Source organism: Varanus komodoensis, unplaced genomic scaffold (assembly GCF_004798865.1).
Source record: "Varanus komodoensis strain SLA01 unplaced genomic scaffold, ASM479886v1 scaffold3, whole genome shotgun sequence".
Classification (NCBI taxonomy): domain Eukaryota; kingdom Metazoa; phylum Chordata; class Lepidosauria; order Squamata; family Varanidae; genus Varanus; species Varanus komodoensis.
In genome coordinates this window covers 32920522-32940330 of record NW_025335761.1, presented here as the reverse complement: position 1 = coordinate 32940330, position 19809 = coordinate 32920522, and the positions used below count along the sequence as shown (strand labels likewise).

Here is a 19809-nt window from a genome sequence, read left to right as displayed (position 1 = left end):
TTATGGAAGAAGGCCCTGTGGGTGGTAGAGCTCTCTAATAAAGGGCCAGATCATCCTTCCACTTTGGAGTGACCTTAAAAACGTAGAAATATAGAAACTGAAAGAGTCAGAAGGGTCTGCCAGGCCATCTAGTCTGACCCCAGAGCCAGTGTGGTGTAGTGGTTAAGAGCATGGGACTGGGACTCAGACGATCTGAGTTCTAGTCCCCGCTCAGCCATGGAGCCAACTGGGTGACTCTGGGCCAGTCACAGACTCTCAGCCCAACCAACCTCACAGGGTTGTTGTTGCGGGGATAAGATGGAAGAGGAAAATGATGTAAGCTGCCTTGAGCCCTTTGTAGGAAAAAGGCAGGATATAAATCGAAAAATAATAAATAAATAAATAAATAAATAAATAAATAAATAAATAAAGCCCGCTCTCCTCATGGCATGCCTACCAAGTACTTTGCAGCATGGGAAACAAACACACACCCATCACAGCTGCCCCCTGCTGCTGTGGTGTTTGACCAGGACACAGCATCACCTTCTGAGTAGATGAGCTGCTTCACAAAGCAGATATTTGAGGTAGCCACTGACTTGGGACTGGAAATTGACTAACAGGGACCAGGTTGCTGACTCAGTCTTTTCGATCCCCTGGGCTCTGAGATGGCATCCCCTTCCTACCAGCTGTGCTCCAGACTGTTAAGCAGTGCTGGAAGTCTCCTGCTGCTTCCCTCAGCACTTCAAGGAAGGTTGAATACACAGACTGGGTGCTGGAGAGGAATGGACTCACAACAATCCTAGACAAAGGTCTCCATGCTTCCTGGGAACAGGAAAGAGAGGAGCTTCCACCTAAAATTAAAGCTTTAGCTATAAAAGCTTCCTGACAATAGACTTTGTGCAGGAACAAAAGCATATATGTGTGAATGCACAGATGACCACTCAAAGAACAGCAGTTACAGGTAAGCAACATCCCTTTTTCTCTGACTTTGGTACATTAAAAGTATGCAGAAGAAGCATACAGTTGGTCTTAGATGGGGGATTCCTGAAAGGAAATTATATTGTCATGCTAAAAATTACCATTGTAGAGCTAAAAAAAAAAAGAAGCTACGTTTGCTTTACTTTAATTTATTATGAACTTACTGGTTTCCTCTTTTAGATACCAGAAATAAATTAGTTGGTTGAAATTCTGCTTCAATGATTTTAGTGGAATTTAATTCCCAATGGTCTTAGAATCAGCATTTGTACCAAAACAATAAAACAATTGCTTCACAGTTGCATGTGTTCTGGGAGGTGCAGAATTATAGAAAGCAATACCCAAATTGCCTAATACTAATGGTACTGGCAGAATCTTGTAAAATAAAACATTTCATTGGTTGTTTTTTTAATTGCATTACTATATTACCCAATACCCACAATCCATATTTGTGCCGTATAATGTTGCTTTCGCATCAGCTGGACAAATGGGCTTCTAAAAGGGAGAGGACCTCTAATAGGGCCTCACCTGCTGATCTCAACAACTGAATGAATTTTTACTACAAAAGGCAGTCCCTTGGATAGCCAGGTCCTAAATACCATATTTTTCCATCTATAAGACGCCTCCATGTATAGGACGCCCCCCACTTTTCCTAGCCATCTCCAGCAAGCAAGCTGCTGCTGCCCCCACCATGCGTGCCAGTCTCCCCCCCCCAAATGCCCCCCCCCCGGTGTATAAGACGCTCCTCCATTTTTAAGTAAATGTTTTTAAGAAAAAGCAGTGTCTTGTACATGGAAAAATACAGTAGTTTAAAGCTTGGAAAGCAATTGGCACCAGTGCAAATCTCGCAGTAGTAGAGTGATAGTATATCATGGACTGATTAATTTCCTATCTGCCACATTTTGCACTGATTCAAGCTTCCAGATACACTTCATTATAGTCCCATATAGAGCTCATTGCAGTAGCAGCAGTCTTAAGCAGAATTAGTTATCCTGAAATGATCTCCATCCCAAACTTCAGCTGTTGTTGGAAAAAACAGGGACTACAGAAGCCTAAATGTACTGATTAAAATGTCTTTTCACATTGGAAATAGCATGGAGCACAACATGGTTTATAAGCTGAATTTATTTTTGGTTTTGTTGCAAAATTGAGATCCAAGCATTACACAAAGAATTTCCTTTCCTGATTTGCCACTACATATCCCCTAGGTAGCACTGTCACATAGCAGAATAGCATATTACACAAGTAGAAATGGGGTTTTCTTTCACTTCCCTTAAATAATACCACTTTTTTCTGCTCTAAAGCAATTTGCTGTTTTAAAATAGAAGAGAAATTGGACATTCATGACATCCTCTGATGAACCAGTAAACAACTGTAGGGAATGACAAGCACAATAAATTCATCACATAGAAAAGCTCATAGATCCCAGTGAAATTAATAAGTGAAATCCAGTGTCACATGAGCAGACAATCCCCTCTTTCCCCCTTGAAGTCCTCTCCATGTTTAACTGATGGAAGTAGTTCCATTGGCAGGAGTAACTAATTGGATACCACCCAGTAGTCTTAATCCTGCCTAAAGCCTGTGCATGATTAGTGGTTAAACAGAATGAAAACTATTTTATAAAGTTTAAAGTGCTTCTTAATTTTTTTTAGTTATTTGCTCTGGTTGCATAGATATGTTGAGTGCCAACTTCAGTTTCTTGTATTATATTAATTTCCCAACCATCAACCGGTTTTTATATGCATATACGCAAGTCAGTATTATCATTATTATCAATACCTCACCATGTTTTCAGAGGCGAAATTTCCCCTGAGAACTATTTTTCAAAGATTGTTCATTGAACTGGGAACATAGCTCCTGATTTTAAGAGCTGGCATTGTGGCAATGCTGTACATACAATAATGTGTAAATTAGTCTTCCTGGGGTAATACTGTTCCTAGAAAGAATGCAGAGGGCACACATTTTCCCCTTATGCATTTCTTAAATCAATCACAAAGCTTTTTTCTTTTCCTTTTCCCCAGCAAGAGAGAATGTGTTGTTGATAGGACTTTGACATTTTATTTTGAATATTTGGAATGTGGTTTGTGGCTTTTGTAATTTCTTCTACATGAACTGTCAACATCTAATCAAGGACGAAAGCTGTTTAGTAATGGTATACTACTGCACAAGGGTTGGTCTCTCTACTTTCATCATATCAGTCAGCTTAATGCTCAACTTCAGAATCTGATGTGCAGGATGTTTTACTGCAGTACACATGAGAACTGATTGATTTAACTATTTTAGACATTTGCAGTTGCTGGCTTGGGATCTGGACTAACAGAAGCAGTTGTGGTTAACCCTTTTGAAGTAGTCAAGGTTAGCCTCCAGGCAAATCGGGATGCTTTCACAGAGGTATGTTAACAGATATTTTTTCAATATGTTGGGAAATACAAGCACTTGGACAATAAGTAAAATCTTAATCAGGACCTGTACAATAGTTGTGTGGTGGTGGTGGTGGTGGTGGTGGGGATTTCCTGGGGCAGTTTACAACAAGCGATGGTCCTAGTTTAAGTGTTGCTATTTCAAAACAGCTGGGAGAGTAAATTTGATATGGATGATGTGGTGGAAAATATTATTTGGAAGTGGCTCTTCAACTTTCCTAGAGTTTCCTTTGCTGTGTATTAGTCAGAAGATGGATTTCATGTTGAACCAAGGGAAGGGAAGTGGCAGAAAGAACAAGAAAGGGGGAGAATAGAAAGGAAAGAGGGCTTTGTTTTTAAAATATATCCTCCTTTTAGATTTTATAGTCTGTGTAGGTAAGCCTATAATTTACTTTTTCAACATTACTTGGTAAAATATCTCTAGGTGTTTTTATCCTGCCAACACGTAGGTGCAGAGCAGCAGTGTTGGGAACTCTTGCTGTGCTGGCCCAGCCAGCTATAGCTCTGTCATACCATAGCTCTGTGGATATGGATGTGTAAAGGCAAGGATGGGAACTCACCCTCTGGCCATCTCCCTTGGCTGCCCTGCATGTGTAGTTCCCCAGATGATACTGGACTCCCATTTCCATCATGTCCTGGTGATAAGATTTGGAGGAAATTGTAACTCCACATCTGCATGGACATGGGTTCCCCCATTCTTGCGATACACAGAGCTGAAGCACATAGGCCCCGTTGGCAGCTGCCAATAGAGGCACAAAATATATTGGTGAGGAGCTGGATTAGGGTGACCTTGTGTTAGTTAATGAGGAAAGGGGCCCTGCAACTTAACAGCTGTGCAGAGAGAGTTTAAGTACAGCAAGAGACTCCTGCTGAAATGCCCTCTTCCACACAAGGAGCAAAGGTGCAGGGAGTCTTCTTTTAGATGTAGGCAGCATACGTGGGACCAACTGGCACAATCCCACTTCCCACGTCCACACATTCCTATCCCTCAGTGTGTGCTCTGAGTGCTGCAGGGCTCCCTGCATTTATAGGTATATATCTAATGTATATTTACATGTGAACTGCTTAGAGATTTTATTATATTAAGCAGTATATTGCCTGCTGTCTATGTCATGAACATTTCTTGCAGGTGAAGACTTTCTTACTTACCCAGGCGTTTTTAGTCATTCAGTTTCTGTAGCTTTAAATCTGTTCCTGTATTTTAAAATCTTTACATGGTTGCTAGCTTTTATGTGGTTATTTTATCTTAAATTGTTGTTGTTAACTTTTATGTTTCATTTTATCATGTCATTTAATGATTGTGAACCACCCAGACAACTTTGTATATACAAATGCGTGTAGATGCTTGCATTGTGATGTGAATGCACTTTGAAAAACATATTCCTAAGTTTTCTTGGGTGCACAGTACTGGTTCTGTGGTTCTTTGGATCACAGTTATGATCTTTAGTTGACACAGAAATTGCTCAGAAAAATTAAGAATGCAGGAAGCTGCCTTGTGTTGGTCAGGCCATTGGTCCATCCAGCTCTTAGAGGCTTTGCAAGGTTCCAGGCAGGATTTCTCTTAGCCCTGCCCAGAGGTTCCAGGGACTGAACTTGAGGCCTTTTGCATGCAAAGTAGGTGCTCTGCAATTCAGACATAACCCTCTTCCAGTGCTGCTCACTGCTCCTTCACTAGGACAGTGTCTTCATCCAAACCATCCTTACACATTTTAGTTTCATAATCAGAGATCAAAGTAGACAGGACATGCTCTTGCATCTTTGACAGCAATGAGGGTTTTCTCCAAAAGCAAATGGTAACTTCGGAAAAGGAGAGGTGGGTAGAATTGAAGCAGAAGAAGAAAGGGTGAAATTCCCTCTCTAAGACAGTTCTGATCCTGCTGATTCTCTGCCTCCCCACTCCTCCCTCACACACACACACGCGCACACACACAACACCATCTTAAACTTGCATCATGTGCAAGTTTAGACAGAAATATGGTCTACAGCTCCCACCATACCCCAGCCAGACCTACTGACATTCTTGTGTCTGGGTTAGGGATGTGTTTCTGTCAACTCATCTCCAACTTGCCCTCCAAACCATCCTGCCCTTCATATCCCTGCCCAGCTCTTTTAAATTCAAAACTGTAGCTTCCTGTATGGAGTCAATCCCCTTTCCTAGCGTGTTTGTCTTCTCCAGTGAGTCTTGCCTTCTCATGATGTGCACAAAGTTTGACAGCCTTGTCATTTTAGCTTCTAGGAAAAGTGTCAGCTTGATTTGTTCTAGGACCCACTTCTTTGTCTTTTTGTCAGTCTAGGGTGTTAACAAAGCTGTTCTCCAGCATCATGTTTTAAATGCATCCATTTTCTTCCTGCCAGCTTTCTTCCATGTCCAGCTTTCACACCCATGCATAGTAATCAGGTATAAAATAGTATAGAAGATCTTGGCCTTGGCCTCTAGTGAAACATCCATGCACTTGATTTTTTCTAGTTCCTTCATTTCTGTCTTTCCCAGTCTCAGTCTCCGAATATCTTGGTTGCTGTCTCCATTTGAATTGATGTCTCAGCCAAATATGCAAAATCTTTCAATTTCTTTACTGTTGAGAGCTAAGGTATATAATTCTTTTGTCTCAGTGTTCAGCTGCAGTCCTGTTTCTTCAGGGAGTAGGAGGTATTTTAATCTGAAACTGCCTGAACCAACACAAAACCAAAATGCAATTATCCTTCAGTATTTGTTCTTACCTGAATTTAGCAATGCTGTTCTTCTGATCAAAATATGCATTAAACTATTAGGGACTGTTGCAAACAAATGAGTGGATTTGTGAAAACAGCATACAAACATGGATGATACTAGGGAAAACTGCAAACTATGTGTGTGTTGGGCAAAATTGTGTACAAAGATGCATATATGAAGAGAAAAAGCACAGAAAATTATACATTCTAGAGACTTTTAAAATATATATATAGAAATAGGACAGATCAAGAAATGAGAAGTCATAGTTGACAGATTAATTTGTCCCTAGTCCTCCAATCAACAGGACCAAGTCTGTATTATATACCAAAGACTCTTATTTAAAGATTGCATGGGCACTTGCAGGATGGAGTTCTTTGAAGAGTATTTCCCCCGCTCTCCATAGAACTTTCACTCTTGTAGCCCCTACTACAGAGTACTTGTAACCAGTGCCTTTAATTCCAGGGGCATACAGAAGTCTAACCTCTCTCTCTCGCTCTCTCTCTCTCTCCCCACCCCCCCCCCGTTCTGTATGCTTTTCATACAAGACTCTTGTATAAATAAACAAGGTATTTGACTTCAAATGCAACAGAAATGATTCCACCAGTGAACAGTATGTCTTGACGTGTTTGAATATGTTTGAGTGCTTTCTAAAGAAAAGAGGGAAAACTGGGAGAAATAATTTAAATAATTGAGGTTTGGTTTTGCTCTTTAGTTATTAACATATTTTCACTCAAAATATAATAAAGATGCAGAAAGGTTCTTATTTAAATACTGGATGGCACTTGAAGCACAGAGCAGTTTGGGCACCCACTTTCATGGCTAGAGTATAAAGGCAATCATAAAAATCACCGTAATAATAGGTCATAAACAAATTGTATGCTGAAGGGTGCCATGATTAACAGAAAAACTAGAGACCATTTTTCTCCTGCAGACTAATGGTACAACCCTATTCATGTCTACTCAAAAGCAAGTTCCACTGAATCCCATATGAATTATTACTGCAGCAGCGTGATTCAGACAGCAGCTTAACAGAACAATCCAAAACTCAGTTCTGCTGGGTAGAGGAAACTAGAATTGGGCAGAAATAGCCATCTCCTGGTGGAAAAGAGCTCTGTTGGGGGCTGTGCGTATACGGAATGCCCCCAGTATACAGAAAGCTCAGCATGTACTGATCCATCAACAGTAGTATTCCTGCCAGCAGCATGCCCCCTAATGTTGTAACTGAGGCATGGAGCAGGCTTGGATTGTAGTCAGCTGAGGCTACCCTGGATCCAGGGACCTTTTATTCCTCCAAGGGAGCCAGGATTAGGTTTTCTATTAATGCCATTCTGTAGCTGACATCAGATTGTTCCCGCCTGATGAAATTGGGAAGAGGGATTTAAAAAGCAAAAAGTCATGAGAGAATCAAAACAGCAAGAATGCCCTTTTTCATTCCCACTCTGGCCAGCCCACACCATTTGGACTTTGGAAATGGCAGATTAGAGGCCCAGTTGCTTCTTCACTCCATTTAGGATTGCTAACTCTTAACTCAGTTTGACTTAATTTTGAACAAATACGTATACAATAGGACTTCTAATATCCCTTAACTTTACTCGGATCATACTTGGGGATTCCACAGATACATCACATGCATCAAAGCAGTTTTGCCCTGATTTCTTATTGTTCATTTTGAGTACAACCTTAAAAATGTCTGCAGAATCAGCTGAATGTTTGTTTTCTCAAGACTTTTCCAAATAGATCACTCAGAGGACAATTCTATGCATGTTTAGACAGAAAAAAATCCTACAACACCCAGTATTCCCCAGCCAGCATGCAGACCAAGCCATAAATACTTACTCAACCTATGGAAATTGACATGAAACAAAATAGTAAAAGAAAGGTCAGCTTGTCTGTCACCTGAATAAGCACTAACCTAATGGGTTGGTTATTATTAGTATCATTTGGCTGATTTGATAGATCATTTTGCTGGCATTTTGCAATGGAAGTTCATTAAACAAATAAGTATATTGAAATTAGCACCATTTACAGAGCTATAGTCAAACTTGCTTTCATTTCCCTGTTTAAGCATCCTAGCGGAAGCCATGTTTTCCCTTTCTAATTAAATATTTGATTATACAAAGGTAACATTAGCAAAAAGCAAAGCTAAGCAAGCAAACAGTTGACTAGAAAAATAATCTTTAACCCAGAGCTAAAGACATAACAGTTAAATTGTTAGAAGGAATGTCCCACAATAATGCATTGTTCCCTATTGGAATTTTTACAGTTTATGAATTTAGAAATAGTTGCACAACTTAGATGCAAAGTTCCTCTAGCTGAAAATATCCTCTGCTTGGCCAGAGTCTATACCAGATGGTCTGAAAACAAAGGTTGCAGTACGTTTGCAATCGCTGATCAGAAAGCTCCAATAGGAAACCAGCATGTTCCCTTTGGTGTAGTACGTTCTAACCTAGGAGAGTTTCTGGTCTTTACAGTCAAGAGTGTGTAAGGAGAAGAGAAGAGGCAGAAGCAGGCTTGCGAACATGAGCCCCAGCCTCCACATCTCAGTCCCTGGGGAGGAAGCTGCAGACAACAGTGTGAGAAGAGCTGTGCCGAGCTGGGCCAGCACAAGAGCCTGTCCGGGCCAGCACTCTGTTCCCAGAGCGGACAGCCAAATGCTGTGGGAGGCCGCAAGCAGGATATTGGCACAGTAGCAGCCTTCTGTTGCAGCAGCCAAGGTGCCTACTACTTCTGAAACGGCAGATGATGTATCACTGTCGTGGTCACTTGCCATGAATAGCCTTATCTATCTTCTGTGCATTTGTCAAATCCTGACATAGGCAACCTGATTCCATCTGGTTGTTTTCAGCTGTAAACCCCATGATCCTTGACCATTGGCCAGGCTGACTGGGGCTTATAAGACTTGTAGTCAAACATCTGGAAGGTACCAGATTTGAATATTCGAAGCTCACTCTTGCTCAACTAGGGCCATTGTGGGCAGAGCTTTTGCACGCAGATCCTTTGCCCTCTACTTGTTCCTTCTAAACACCTGAAATGGGCTATAATCTCAAGATTTCCATGATAAACTGAAGAACAGTTCTAGGATGAGCACAATGGCTGCTTAGAACAAGCAGCCTTGAAAAACTGGCACATCTCCTTCAGGTTGTGATTCATTGATTGGCAAAGCTTGGAGACTTCCTTGTCAAGATGATCAAAATGAGGTGACATGTTGTCAGTATTAGGAAGAAGGTTCAGTTGCTGAGGCATAAACAAAGTATTGCACAGGTGTACTTAAAACAATGTCCCTTGCTAGTCAGGTGTGGCGCGGCTGGGCCAGTGTGCTGCCAAAACATCCTTCGTCTCATGCCTTGGCAGTGCAACATTTCTCTGGCACTACATTTCCAGTGAGACACTGTACAGGATTCCACTGTGCGCTGGGTGGGGCTGCCATTTCACTCACTTGCCATTACGGCAAAACTGGAGTCCTGCTTGTTCCAGCAGAGCAGAAGGTTGGCAAAATTACCATCATGGGTTTGAGAGAACGCACTCGTGCTTGGGACGTTAAAACAGGTGCAGTCAGGAGAAGACAAGTCTCTCTGATAGGCATATCCACACATGCAGCCCCACAACTGAGGAGCATTCCACCTTTCCAGGAGCACCTTCAGTTGCTCTTTCAGATCTGCTTAAGCTTTACCCATGTTTTGTGCCAAGAATCTGTCCACAGACAGCATGATTCAATAAATCACATGCGTGTGTAGTCATGTACACAGGTGGGCTTAGGTATTTGTATGGCCTTGTTAGCACTGCGTCCTGAAAAAGACTCCTTATGGCGCCTGATAGTTTCTGTTACTTCACATAGAAATAAAGATAAAATTATGCACACACATTCTCGTGCTTCATGCAGTTTTGTCATAGTTTGTGCAGTGCACCATCTGCAGTGCATGCAGGAGGTCCCAAGTTCAGTCCCTGATCTCTCCAGAGAGGCTGGAAAAAGCCCTTGCCAGAACCCCAGTAGATGATGTGGTATCCTCCAGATGTTTTGGACTATACCTCCCATAAACCAGATGGACCAGTAGTTTGATTCCACAAGCAAGACTGCTTCCTCTGTTCCTGTGACAATGTACCATGTGGGACAGCCCTCACTAACTACTATCCATGGAATCTTTACCAGTTCATTCAGTGTATCTGATAACAGAATTCTGTGTGATAACAGAATTCTCAATAGATATATCTGTAAATAGGCAAGTGGTAAAAAGGATACATTTTTTCTATGTAGGATATATTTCACCTAGTGAAATGTAGTATGGTGCTTAGAGTATCTCAAATGGGGACCTAGACGATCCAGGTTCTAGACCCTGCTTGGCCATGAAGATCATTGGGTGACCTTGAGCCAGTCACAGACTCTCAGCCAATCCCACTTCACAAGATTGTTGTTATGAGGATTAAAAGGGAGTGGAGGAGAACTTTGTAAGCCCCCTTGAGTTCCTCTCAAGAGGAAACAAGTGGGATATAAATGCAATGTAATAATAATAATTTGTTATGCATTGTGCTATTTCTTCATTGTAATTTTTGCAACTGAGCTTTTTAAATTAAAAATAAAGCTGTGAAACCTGTTTTTTTTAAATGTCATTCTTTGTGGCATTTTGCTCTGTTCATACAGCAACCATCTACATTTGCCAAAGCTCAGCAGATTATTCGGGCCCATGGCCTAGGTCTCCAAGGGCTCAACAAGGGGTTATCTGCTACCTTGGGGCGTCATGGAGTATTTAATATGGTTTATTTTGGATTCTACTTCAATGTGAAAAACATAATTCCTGTCCATAAGGTAAGTGGCTCATTTTAGAAAACATGAACAAATAATCATGCCATAAATGAGGTGGTTGGATGACTCCCTACCGTTCCTTGAAGATATACGAGCACTCCAGAAGGTGGGGTTTCTAAAAGTCCCACCTACTTTTTCAGGCAGTTCTTCAGTGCATTTCCTTGGCTTCACACATTCAAAACTCTTGTGGTCTAAAGAACCTTCTACCTTTCTTCATTGCTCATTACAAAACTGTCTTACAAGGCTCGATCACCAAATGGGATGACGCTATGTTCAGAAGCTATATTTCACTATTGGGATAAGCCGCAATGGTTGGCTCCAGATATAATCATTCTTACAACAGACTCATTAACATCTGTGGAACTTAAACTGTCTCTGGCTATGTATCTTAATTCCTATTTATTTCACTGGGTCTACAAGTGTGGCTAAATCTGAATCCAGGCCCAGTGGAACACAAAGACACTTAGCTGGCCACCACTGGAAACACAGTGTTGAACTAGATCAGGGTAGGCAAATTTGGAGGTTCATGGATGATTTTTGCCTCTTGGAAACTCCTCAGCTAGCTGTACATGCACACACATGTAGAACTAGAATACAATCTGTACATGAGTTTTGGCCTATATGAGCTGTGGAACCTCAAAAAGGTTAAAATTAGCTTGCAAATCATCTTGCTTTTTTCCTTCCTAAATCTGGGCACATTGGGGCAGTGTAGGGCTACCTGTGGCAGCTACCTGTGGCCCATGGGCTGCCTGTGGCGGCTACCTGAGGCCCATGGGCTGTGTGCTGCCTATCTTTTGACTAGATGGAGACAACCTGGCTTGCCTAAGGCTCCAGACTGAATGGAAGACAGAGGTGGGAAAAGAAAGTGAGCATGAGCAAGGCCATAAATGAGTAAAAGGCAAACTTGGAAATCTGAATCCTAAATACCAAAGCAGTTAAACTACTCCTTTAACACAACATTGGCATCCCTTAAGCCAATACTGTATTGTATTGCATTGTCTTGTACCGTGTTGTATTGTCTGGGGGAAAATGCAACGCCTCTGATTCCTAAAAGTAGTACAGGGCTTGAACTGTGAACCCATGTCCTCATAGCATGTGGGGATGCTCCAAGGGCATTGCAGGCCCCATCAGCTGAATGCTCCAGTATTTCATGCCAGCTTCTTTTTGGAGTGATATGCAAACTCTGAAACTGGAAGCAAAAGTAGGATGCTAGTGTATTCTAAGAGAAGCCTGTGACTGCATGGGCAAATACATGTGTGCATGCACACACATATATATTCCATCTATCTAAGAGAGAATTTCTAAAGTATGGGTGTTCACATGAAATGAATGTTTGATTTGAGCTTTTGCAGTGCCAGATGCAAGTTGCTGCTCAGGATCATGCATGATCCGGCATGAAGATTTTACAGTTGACTTGCTCTCTTTTGCGGATCTCGTTGCCACGCAATGGAATAAACACGCTCTGTATTTAGCATACCGTTGAGCATTTAGAGACTGTATTTCTTTCTTCCACCGTGTAAAATTGAAGATTTTTTAAAGTCCTATTATAAATTACCCAGGAAATTTAGTATGACAGCATTCACTTTCAGCTTCTAGTATTCACACATATGGGATTAGACTTTATTAAGGAAAATTTCACTTCCAAATCAACTAATTGAGCACTTTGATGTTCTGGAGAGTACCTGGGTAGGAAGGCTGTCTGAGGGAATACAAACACAGTTGGATTGTCTCAGTTCATACAGAAAAACGTTGTTTCGAGGTTGGCTTTACAACCAATTCCGTTTTTTTGCCAGGGCAAATAGTAGGCTTTGGGAACAATGTGTTGTAAATTCTTCAGCCAATTAGCTTAGTGAGTTACTACTGTTTCTAATGTGCCCGGCGCTGAAGTCTGCTTCGCCGTTGCACCGCTGTTGGATTGTTAATAGCAGGAAGCCAGTGCTGTTTAGTACAGTGCATCAGTTACACACGTGAAACTAAATGTAAAAAACCTGGAGGGGAAAGCAGCAGACTGAGATTAGCCTTTATTTAATTTAACATTTGGGGGTCCAACACACAAATGAGCATTTTAGTAGGCTTCATGGTGGAAGTTGCTGTCATTTGTAAAATATTCTGGCCAATTAGCTAATAGTGTGCTTGGATTTCTCCCGTTTTGATACAGTAATACTAAGTACATTGTGAAGCCCAATTATACAAATCATCCCCATATGCCGTACCGGTCTTGCTTTATGAACTGTGTTTATAAATCCTGTGTGAGGAAATGTGTACTTCAGCAATTTAGACCATGTGTAAAAACATAGCCAATCGGATTGTCAAGAAAACAAGCCCCAGTGTAGGAAATCCTAATGTGTTCCGCTAGAATAACAGGAGTGTGTCGTGTCGTGCAAGCATTCTGATTAAATGCATATTACTTTATAGTCTTTAACCAATTGAGGTGCTTCTGTTCCTCTTTTAGTGCCTTTCCTTCATTCTTTCTGTCCCTCTTCCTCATTTGTTTGCTTGCTTGTTTGTTTGTTTATCTAGGATCCAGCCTTGGAGTTTCTGAGGAAATTTGGAATCGGACTCATTTCAGGAACAATAGCCTCGATTATTAACATCCCTTTTGATGTTGCGAAAAGTAGGATTCAAGGACCGCAGCCAGTTCCTGGAGAGATCAAGTACAGGACCTGTTTTAAAACTATGGCAACGGTCTATAAAGAAGAAGGGTAAAGCATTCTTATTTCAATCATAAATGCCCAGGCCCCTGGTTTATTCATAGGAGTCCATAAAACCACATTGTTATATTTCAGGTTTGATGAGGCCCATAAAAACCACCCTGCACAATGCTTACATATCAGCAGTGCTCAAAGGTTTAGCATTCCAGAAATGTGCATATAACTAATTGAAAGAAAATGTATTCCTATATCTGGATTTTCATTTGCAAAGGTATTATTACGTTGTGCATGCATGCGTACATTTGTTAAAAATGGCTCATGTATCTGTAGCAGAACATCTTTGTTTAGATACCTTAGAATCAGTTTGATACTTGCAGACTTATTTCAAACTTGCAGTCTTTTGCTGATCAATTAGAAAAGCAAGGTATCTTCTGTGTAATTGTTCCAGTCGTGAATGATGAAAATGGACTGAAGTGCTGTGTTGCTGAAGAAAGCAATGTTATAATGGCCGTCCCAAGTCCAGAGAGCAGCTGAAGGTCTTGGCTGTTCCTTTTACATAGAGGAGCAGAGAAGTACCAGTACTGTCAGCAACTGATTGGCCGCTTCAGAAGCAGGGACATTGGCGGCCCAGACACCTCGCTGCTACACACCAAGCTGCCAAGGCTAATTATCCCTCTCGTGCTAAGAGAGAAATCTGCAAGAGATGAAAATTTAGAGTTCCTATGAATTTGACTTGCAGATCTTGGAGTGGACTGGCTTTTTCTGATTCAGGCAGACTCTACTGACTTGTAAACCATTTTTTTTTTTTTTACATTTGAAGGGATGTGCACAACTGCGCAATCTGCTAATGTACAGTACTACTAATACATATTACCACCAATGTTCATTGACAAAGGGAAACAAAATTGCCATGCATCCATAAAAACAAATTTGGATACCATCAGTAAGCAAACAACTGAACAAGAAACATTGATGATGCAGAGTTAACAAAATCCATGCATCCCTATATAGTAGCATTAGAAAGTCACATTCAAAATTGGACTTTCAGGGAGTGGCAATGCACAGCTAAAAGAAAAAGAATTGTTCTAATTAATTCTAAAAATGTCCACTTGTGCACATCTGACTTTGCTCCTAGTCTGACCTCAAAAACTTATTTCTCACCAAAGAGATGCAGCAGTGTCCAGTTGCTCATGTTATTGATCTTGCAGTAGCAGAAACCAACATTTGCACAACATGCATAGTGCTTGCTAACACAACCAATTTCCAGGAAACCAATCATGCTACTGTAAATAATGCTACTGGAGCTTTCCCGGCATGTCAGCCCTTCTATAAGCATGTCACGGATGTGTGAAAACATTTGAAATTGTCCATAGATGACCATGACGAAAATCACATTCATCTTAGCCTGTCTCCCTCTGCCTCTCTGCCCCCGCTTCTCTCCCCTTTTTCTGCTTTTTGGGACTTTAAATATTGTTGTTGACCATTCCATTCTAGCTTGAGTAGGAGGGTGACAATGCAAACATCGGCTTCTTTGGTGTGTTTGTAAGAAACTGGTCCAATGCAAAGTATCTCATTTGAAGGATCACTATGACAGCAGCACCCTGAATTTTACGGACATAAATCCATTTATAGCAAGAATTCAACCATGGAAGTTTCACGTATCACCATGACATTTCATATGCAGTGCAGCTGCTATTAACAAAGTCATCTTGCAAATGTCTCATTAATTAAAGCCATGTTTTTGAATGAAGGTAGCGCAACATAGCCATTGTAGCTGAATATTAATAAGCTGTTGAGCCCAGTCTAAGATGCTAGAGTACAGACACTGTACATTTATTATTCCATGTAACTTTTTCCATGCATTGTCTTAGGAATGGAACAAATATAAAGCATTTCTGCTATCCATTTCAATAAACACTTCTTCATTCTTTTCTCCAGATTTCTAGCTTTGTACAAAGGCTTGGTTCCTAAAATCATGAGGCTAGGCCCAGGTAACTTTAATCTTGCCTTGATTGTATTGCCTTGATTATATTTTTAATCTTGCCTTGATTGTTTGTAAACTTTGCTTTTATCCATTAAAGCACAAAATATACACATACAAACATTTTAACAGTGAAATTACACTGCTATATAAATTATTTCTCTTATTACAGCATTATGTTTTTCTTTTAGCGCTTGGTGTTCCCTCCATCTGTTCCTTGCAACTGCTCACTGCTCAGGTTGCAATATTGTCATAAGGGCAGGAAAACAGAAGGAGGCTGGGGAAGGGAAAGTCTAAAAACAGAAGGGCAGCCGTGATGGATCAGACCAAAGGCCTGTCTAATCCAGCAGTCCATTCACTCAGTGGCCGCCTAGCTACCTATGGGAAGCCCACAAGCAGTACACTAGTCTCTATTATTGTTGTCAGTCTTGTTTAATAGATTTATATAGCATTGAATGTATTTGAAGTTTGTTCCCCAAGAAGAGGCAAATTGTTTCCAGTGCTGGAGGTAATAATAGTCATCATGATTAGTATCTCGCCATTGATAGCTGCATCCTCCAGTGTTGGGGGATCACGTTGAGTGACTCACTTTCAAGTCCGACTCTTATGGGACTTGACTTGGACTTGACTTGGGAGCAATGAGCAGCTCATCTTGACTCAACTCAATATTTCTGCTCTCTGGGTCAATCTCTGAAGGCAGGCATGAGCACAGCAGAGGGAGAAGGGGCTTGTGATAGTAGAAAGGGAAGGCTTCAGCTCTGCTTTTGGTATGAGGGAGGCAGTGGGGGGGGGACAAGGGGACAGGAGGAGGGACAGACTTGAGACTTGCCTCTAAAATTTCTTGCAATGTCTTGAGTCAAGACTTGGAGTAAAGGACTTGAACACGTCACTGTTATCCTCCCTGAATTTGTCAAAACCCCTTTAAAGCCATCCAAGTTGGTGCCATCTCTGCATTTTGTGGTTGCAAATGTTTAACCATGTGGTGTGTGACAAAATACATTGTTTTATCTGAATCTCCCACCAGTCAGGTTTGTAGGATAACTTTAGGATCCAGTATTACAAGAGAGGCACAAAAGCATTTTTCTGTACACTTTCTTTATACCACTCAAAGTTTTGTACACCTCTTTTATGTCAAGTCTGTCCCTGTTAACCCACTTGCCTGGAATAGGTTCAGGATTTATTTCTAACCATGGAAATCACTACCTGCATTCCTTACTTTTAAGGAATGTGTCCATTTCCATATAATCAAGCCGATGACTTTTTGTGTGGGATGTTATTAGCCTGTATCATGGGTACTTTATATGCACATTCATTCATTCATTCAGCATTGGGTATGGATTGGATTCAATATATGTATTTTTGATATAATGTCTGAGGCTATGTGTGCACTTAAGTTCATATCTGTCTCAAGAGTGCCCACCTATTTACCTGCATCAGCAAGATCTGATTTGGATTGCTGTCACCAAATAATTTGAATCATGGGTTTTGCATCAATTTGTGTAGAAGGGTCTGAACTGTCTTATTTCTAAAGCTGCATAAATCTTGAAGAGAATATGATTGTGTGTTTCATAAAATAATGTTCTTTTTTATAGGTGGTGCAGTGATGCTTCTGGTTTATGAGTACACTTATGGGTGGCTTCAAGAAAACTGGTGATCAAAACGGCACACCTAAGGCAACAGACTAATATATGTTTTGGTATCAAGCTGTAAGCAACCCCTTTCCCTCCTTCCGACCCTCAGCAAAATGGTTTCTCACTCAGCCATCACTGAAGTTAATGAACGCTGATAGCACCAAACTCTTTCCAGGAATAAATCCTGAAATTATATTTCAGTAACAGACAAAAATACATGCATCAGTCCAAAAAAAAAAAAAAAAAAAACATTATAAAGACAGTATATTTTCAAAGAGTAAAAAGTTGGGCTGTCAAGCAAATTTATTTTTTATTAAATAGCCACCTGCCTTTGCTTGATTAAACAATGTAACATAGATCTGTACATTAAAGCTTTAATTTTGGATGCAATCCTATAGTCACCTTCCTGGGAGTAACTCCGATTGAATTGAATGGGACTTTATTCTGGTAGACTGACACAGGATTACACAGTTGGGTACAGTTTTGAAGAAGGAAGTGTTAGGAAACATAAAATTCAATAAACAAAAATTATGACTATCTGTGCTCTTACATTCACATCTTTTCCAATAAGTACCCACTTATTTACCTGTGTCAGCAAGATCTGGTTTGGATTGCTATTCCCAAATAATTTGACTCGTGATTTGTGCATTAATTCGTGTAGAAGAGAAAAGGGCCACATTTAATATTTTCATTTTATTTCACACTATTCCTTCAATCTATGGAAGGATTTGATCCAGCAGAATGATACCACTGGGATTAAGTGGAGAAAGATGACTTTTGCCAATTCCAGCCCCCACACTCAGAGAAATATCTTCCATGGCATCATCCACCATCCTGTTCCAAAGAGTTTCCCAAATCTTCAGAGCAGACTTTTGGAGGGATGCTTGCTGCAGTGGGAGGAATCAACAAAGGGTGCTTCTTCCCTTCCCACTGGTGGAAATGTCTCCAAACTAGAATTCCTAAGAAAAATCTAACAAAGTCTGCTGCCAAACCCAACTGAAAATTGTGGGAGGATGTGTGAAAAAGAGAATTGGCTGGAGGCAAGAGTTAAGCATCCTCCAATTTTCCTTTACAGTCCCTCCCCCTTATTTGTCTATCCTTGCATTAGTGTTACTCTCATATTTTTCCCTTTAACCTGTACTTGCATGCTCCTGCTCCAAATGAACCAAAATAACCTTCAACTTTGCAATCCCTAGGTTGGATCTAAGTTATGCCTTCTTTTAATAGAAAGACTGCATGCATTGGATCTAAGTTATGCCTTCTAATTATGGAAAGTCTGCATGAGCAGAAAGCTTGCTACTCAGTTTTTATAAGTAAGTGCCTTTCCTCTCACCATAGTTCACCCCCTTCTCCAAGGGTTCGCCAAGTCCTTTGTGTAGTGTTTGCAGGGGGCCAGCAGGGCTGTGTGGAAGTAGAGAAATCCACTTCGACCAGCCCATTGTATGCATTCTTGCTAACCTGAGCAGCAATGTTGACTATTATCAATTTTTTTAAATGGATCCACATTCTGTCATTGAGTAAACCCATTGAAATTGATAGGACTTAAGTTAGTTATAATATGCAGCCTGGATCCACCTCATAGAGTTTTGAAGGCCACATTAAAATCTTCACTCTTCAAGTGCAGAGTAGCCTTCTGTGCTGCTGCTTTCGTTAGATATGTGATCTTTCTCTTCTGCAAGGGGAAGGGCTCTGTTTGTGGAATATCGCTCCACTTGATTTTTGGTTCCCCCTTCCACAGCGCATGACAGTTCACCTCATTCAGCACAATGTCCTGGTTCTCTGAATAGCATTTTCAGGGGATTGGATGAGGTGCTGTGGGGAGGTGAGGGCACTGAAGTGTGTTTCCACCTGTCCAGTTGCATGTGCCTAAATGTGGTGCCAATACACTCTTTTAATGCATGAATCCCGTACTCCCGCTCCTCCGCTATTTGGACTAATCCTAGGGGAATGAGGGCTCAGCACTTTCTCCAAGGTGTCTCTCCTGATGAGAGTCCCTCCACCCCACAGGGAAGCTGCACTTTGCCACCGGTGCTCCTATTTCTTGTGCTTTTAAGCAAGAAAATGGTGCAGAGAAGGGTCAGGAGCTGTGTCCCTCTGGCAGGAATTGGGAACCTCTGGACAAGGGGCCAAATATGTTCCCTAGTGCCTAATCAGGTACTGCAGAGTTCCTCAGACAGCTGTGCTCCCTTCCCTCCCTATCACTCACCCTCTGATTGTGGTTCCCAATGCCTTGTGCAGTTTTTTCCCCATTCTCAAGTGCTGAAATGCCCCACCAAAATTTGATTAACTGGCAGCACAAGCTTTAAATGAAAATACGCTGCTTTTGCCTTCAGTGCCACTCCCCACTGTAATGTAGCACCAAAGAACTCCTGCTAAGCAAGCATGGGCTTCCATCACAATGTAACCTTTAGCTTACTTTAATGTGCAGTTTTTCCCAGTTATTATGAAGTTCCATCTTATTTCTGTTAGTTCTATACCTTCTGTTTGAGGTAGGGCGTAAGGGACAGTAGCTAATTCTACATGATTACTATCAATATGTACCTTTTGGTACTAAAACTGCTTCCCCCCCTTTACACACAGACACATACTCTCTCCCCCCCCCCCTTTTTTTTTGTCCCTTTTATATCAATGCATTTTAAGCTACTGGACATGTAGGGGGAAATG

The 19809-nt window shown here is 41.1% G+C and overlaps 1 protein-coding gene across 1 annotated transcript in view; it reads left to right on the top strand.

The window, feature by feature from the left end:
• The window catches only part of SLC25A21 (solute carrier family 25 member 21), a 303709-nt gene extending 284133 nt beyond the window's left edge, over positions 1 to 19576 (top strand). Inside the window, exons 6-10 of the mRNA XM_044437123.1 lie at positions 3238 to 3345; positions 10721 to 10885; positions 13403 to 13584; positions 15472 to 15524; positions 17107 to 19576. Coding sequence (XP_044293058.1) covers positions 3238 to 3345; positions 10721 to 10885; positions 13403 to 13584; positions 15472 to 15524; positions 17107 to 17168 — 570 coding nt within the window. The 3' untranslated portion in view covers positions 17169 to 19576. The remainder of the gene's footprint in view (positions 1 to 3237; positions 3346 to 10720; positions 10886 to 13402; positions 13585 to 15471; positions 15525 to 17106) is intronic.
• The last annotated feature ends 233 nt before the right edge of the window (positions 19577 to 19809 follow it).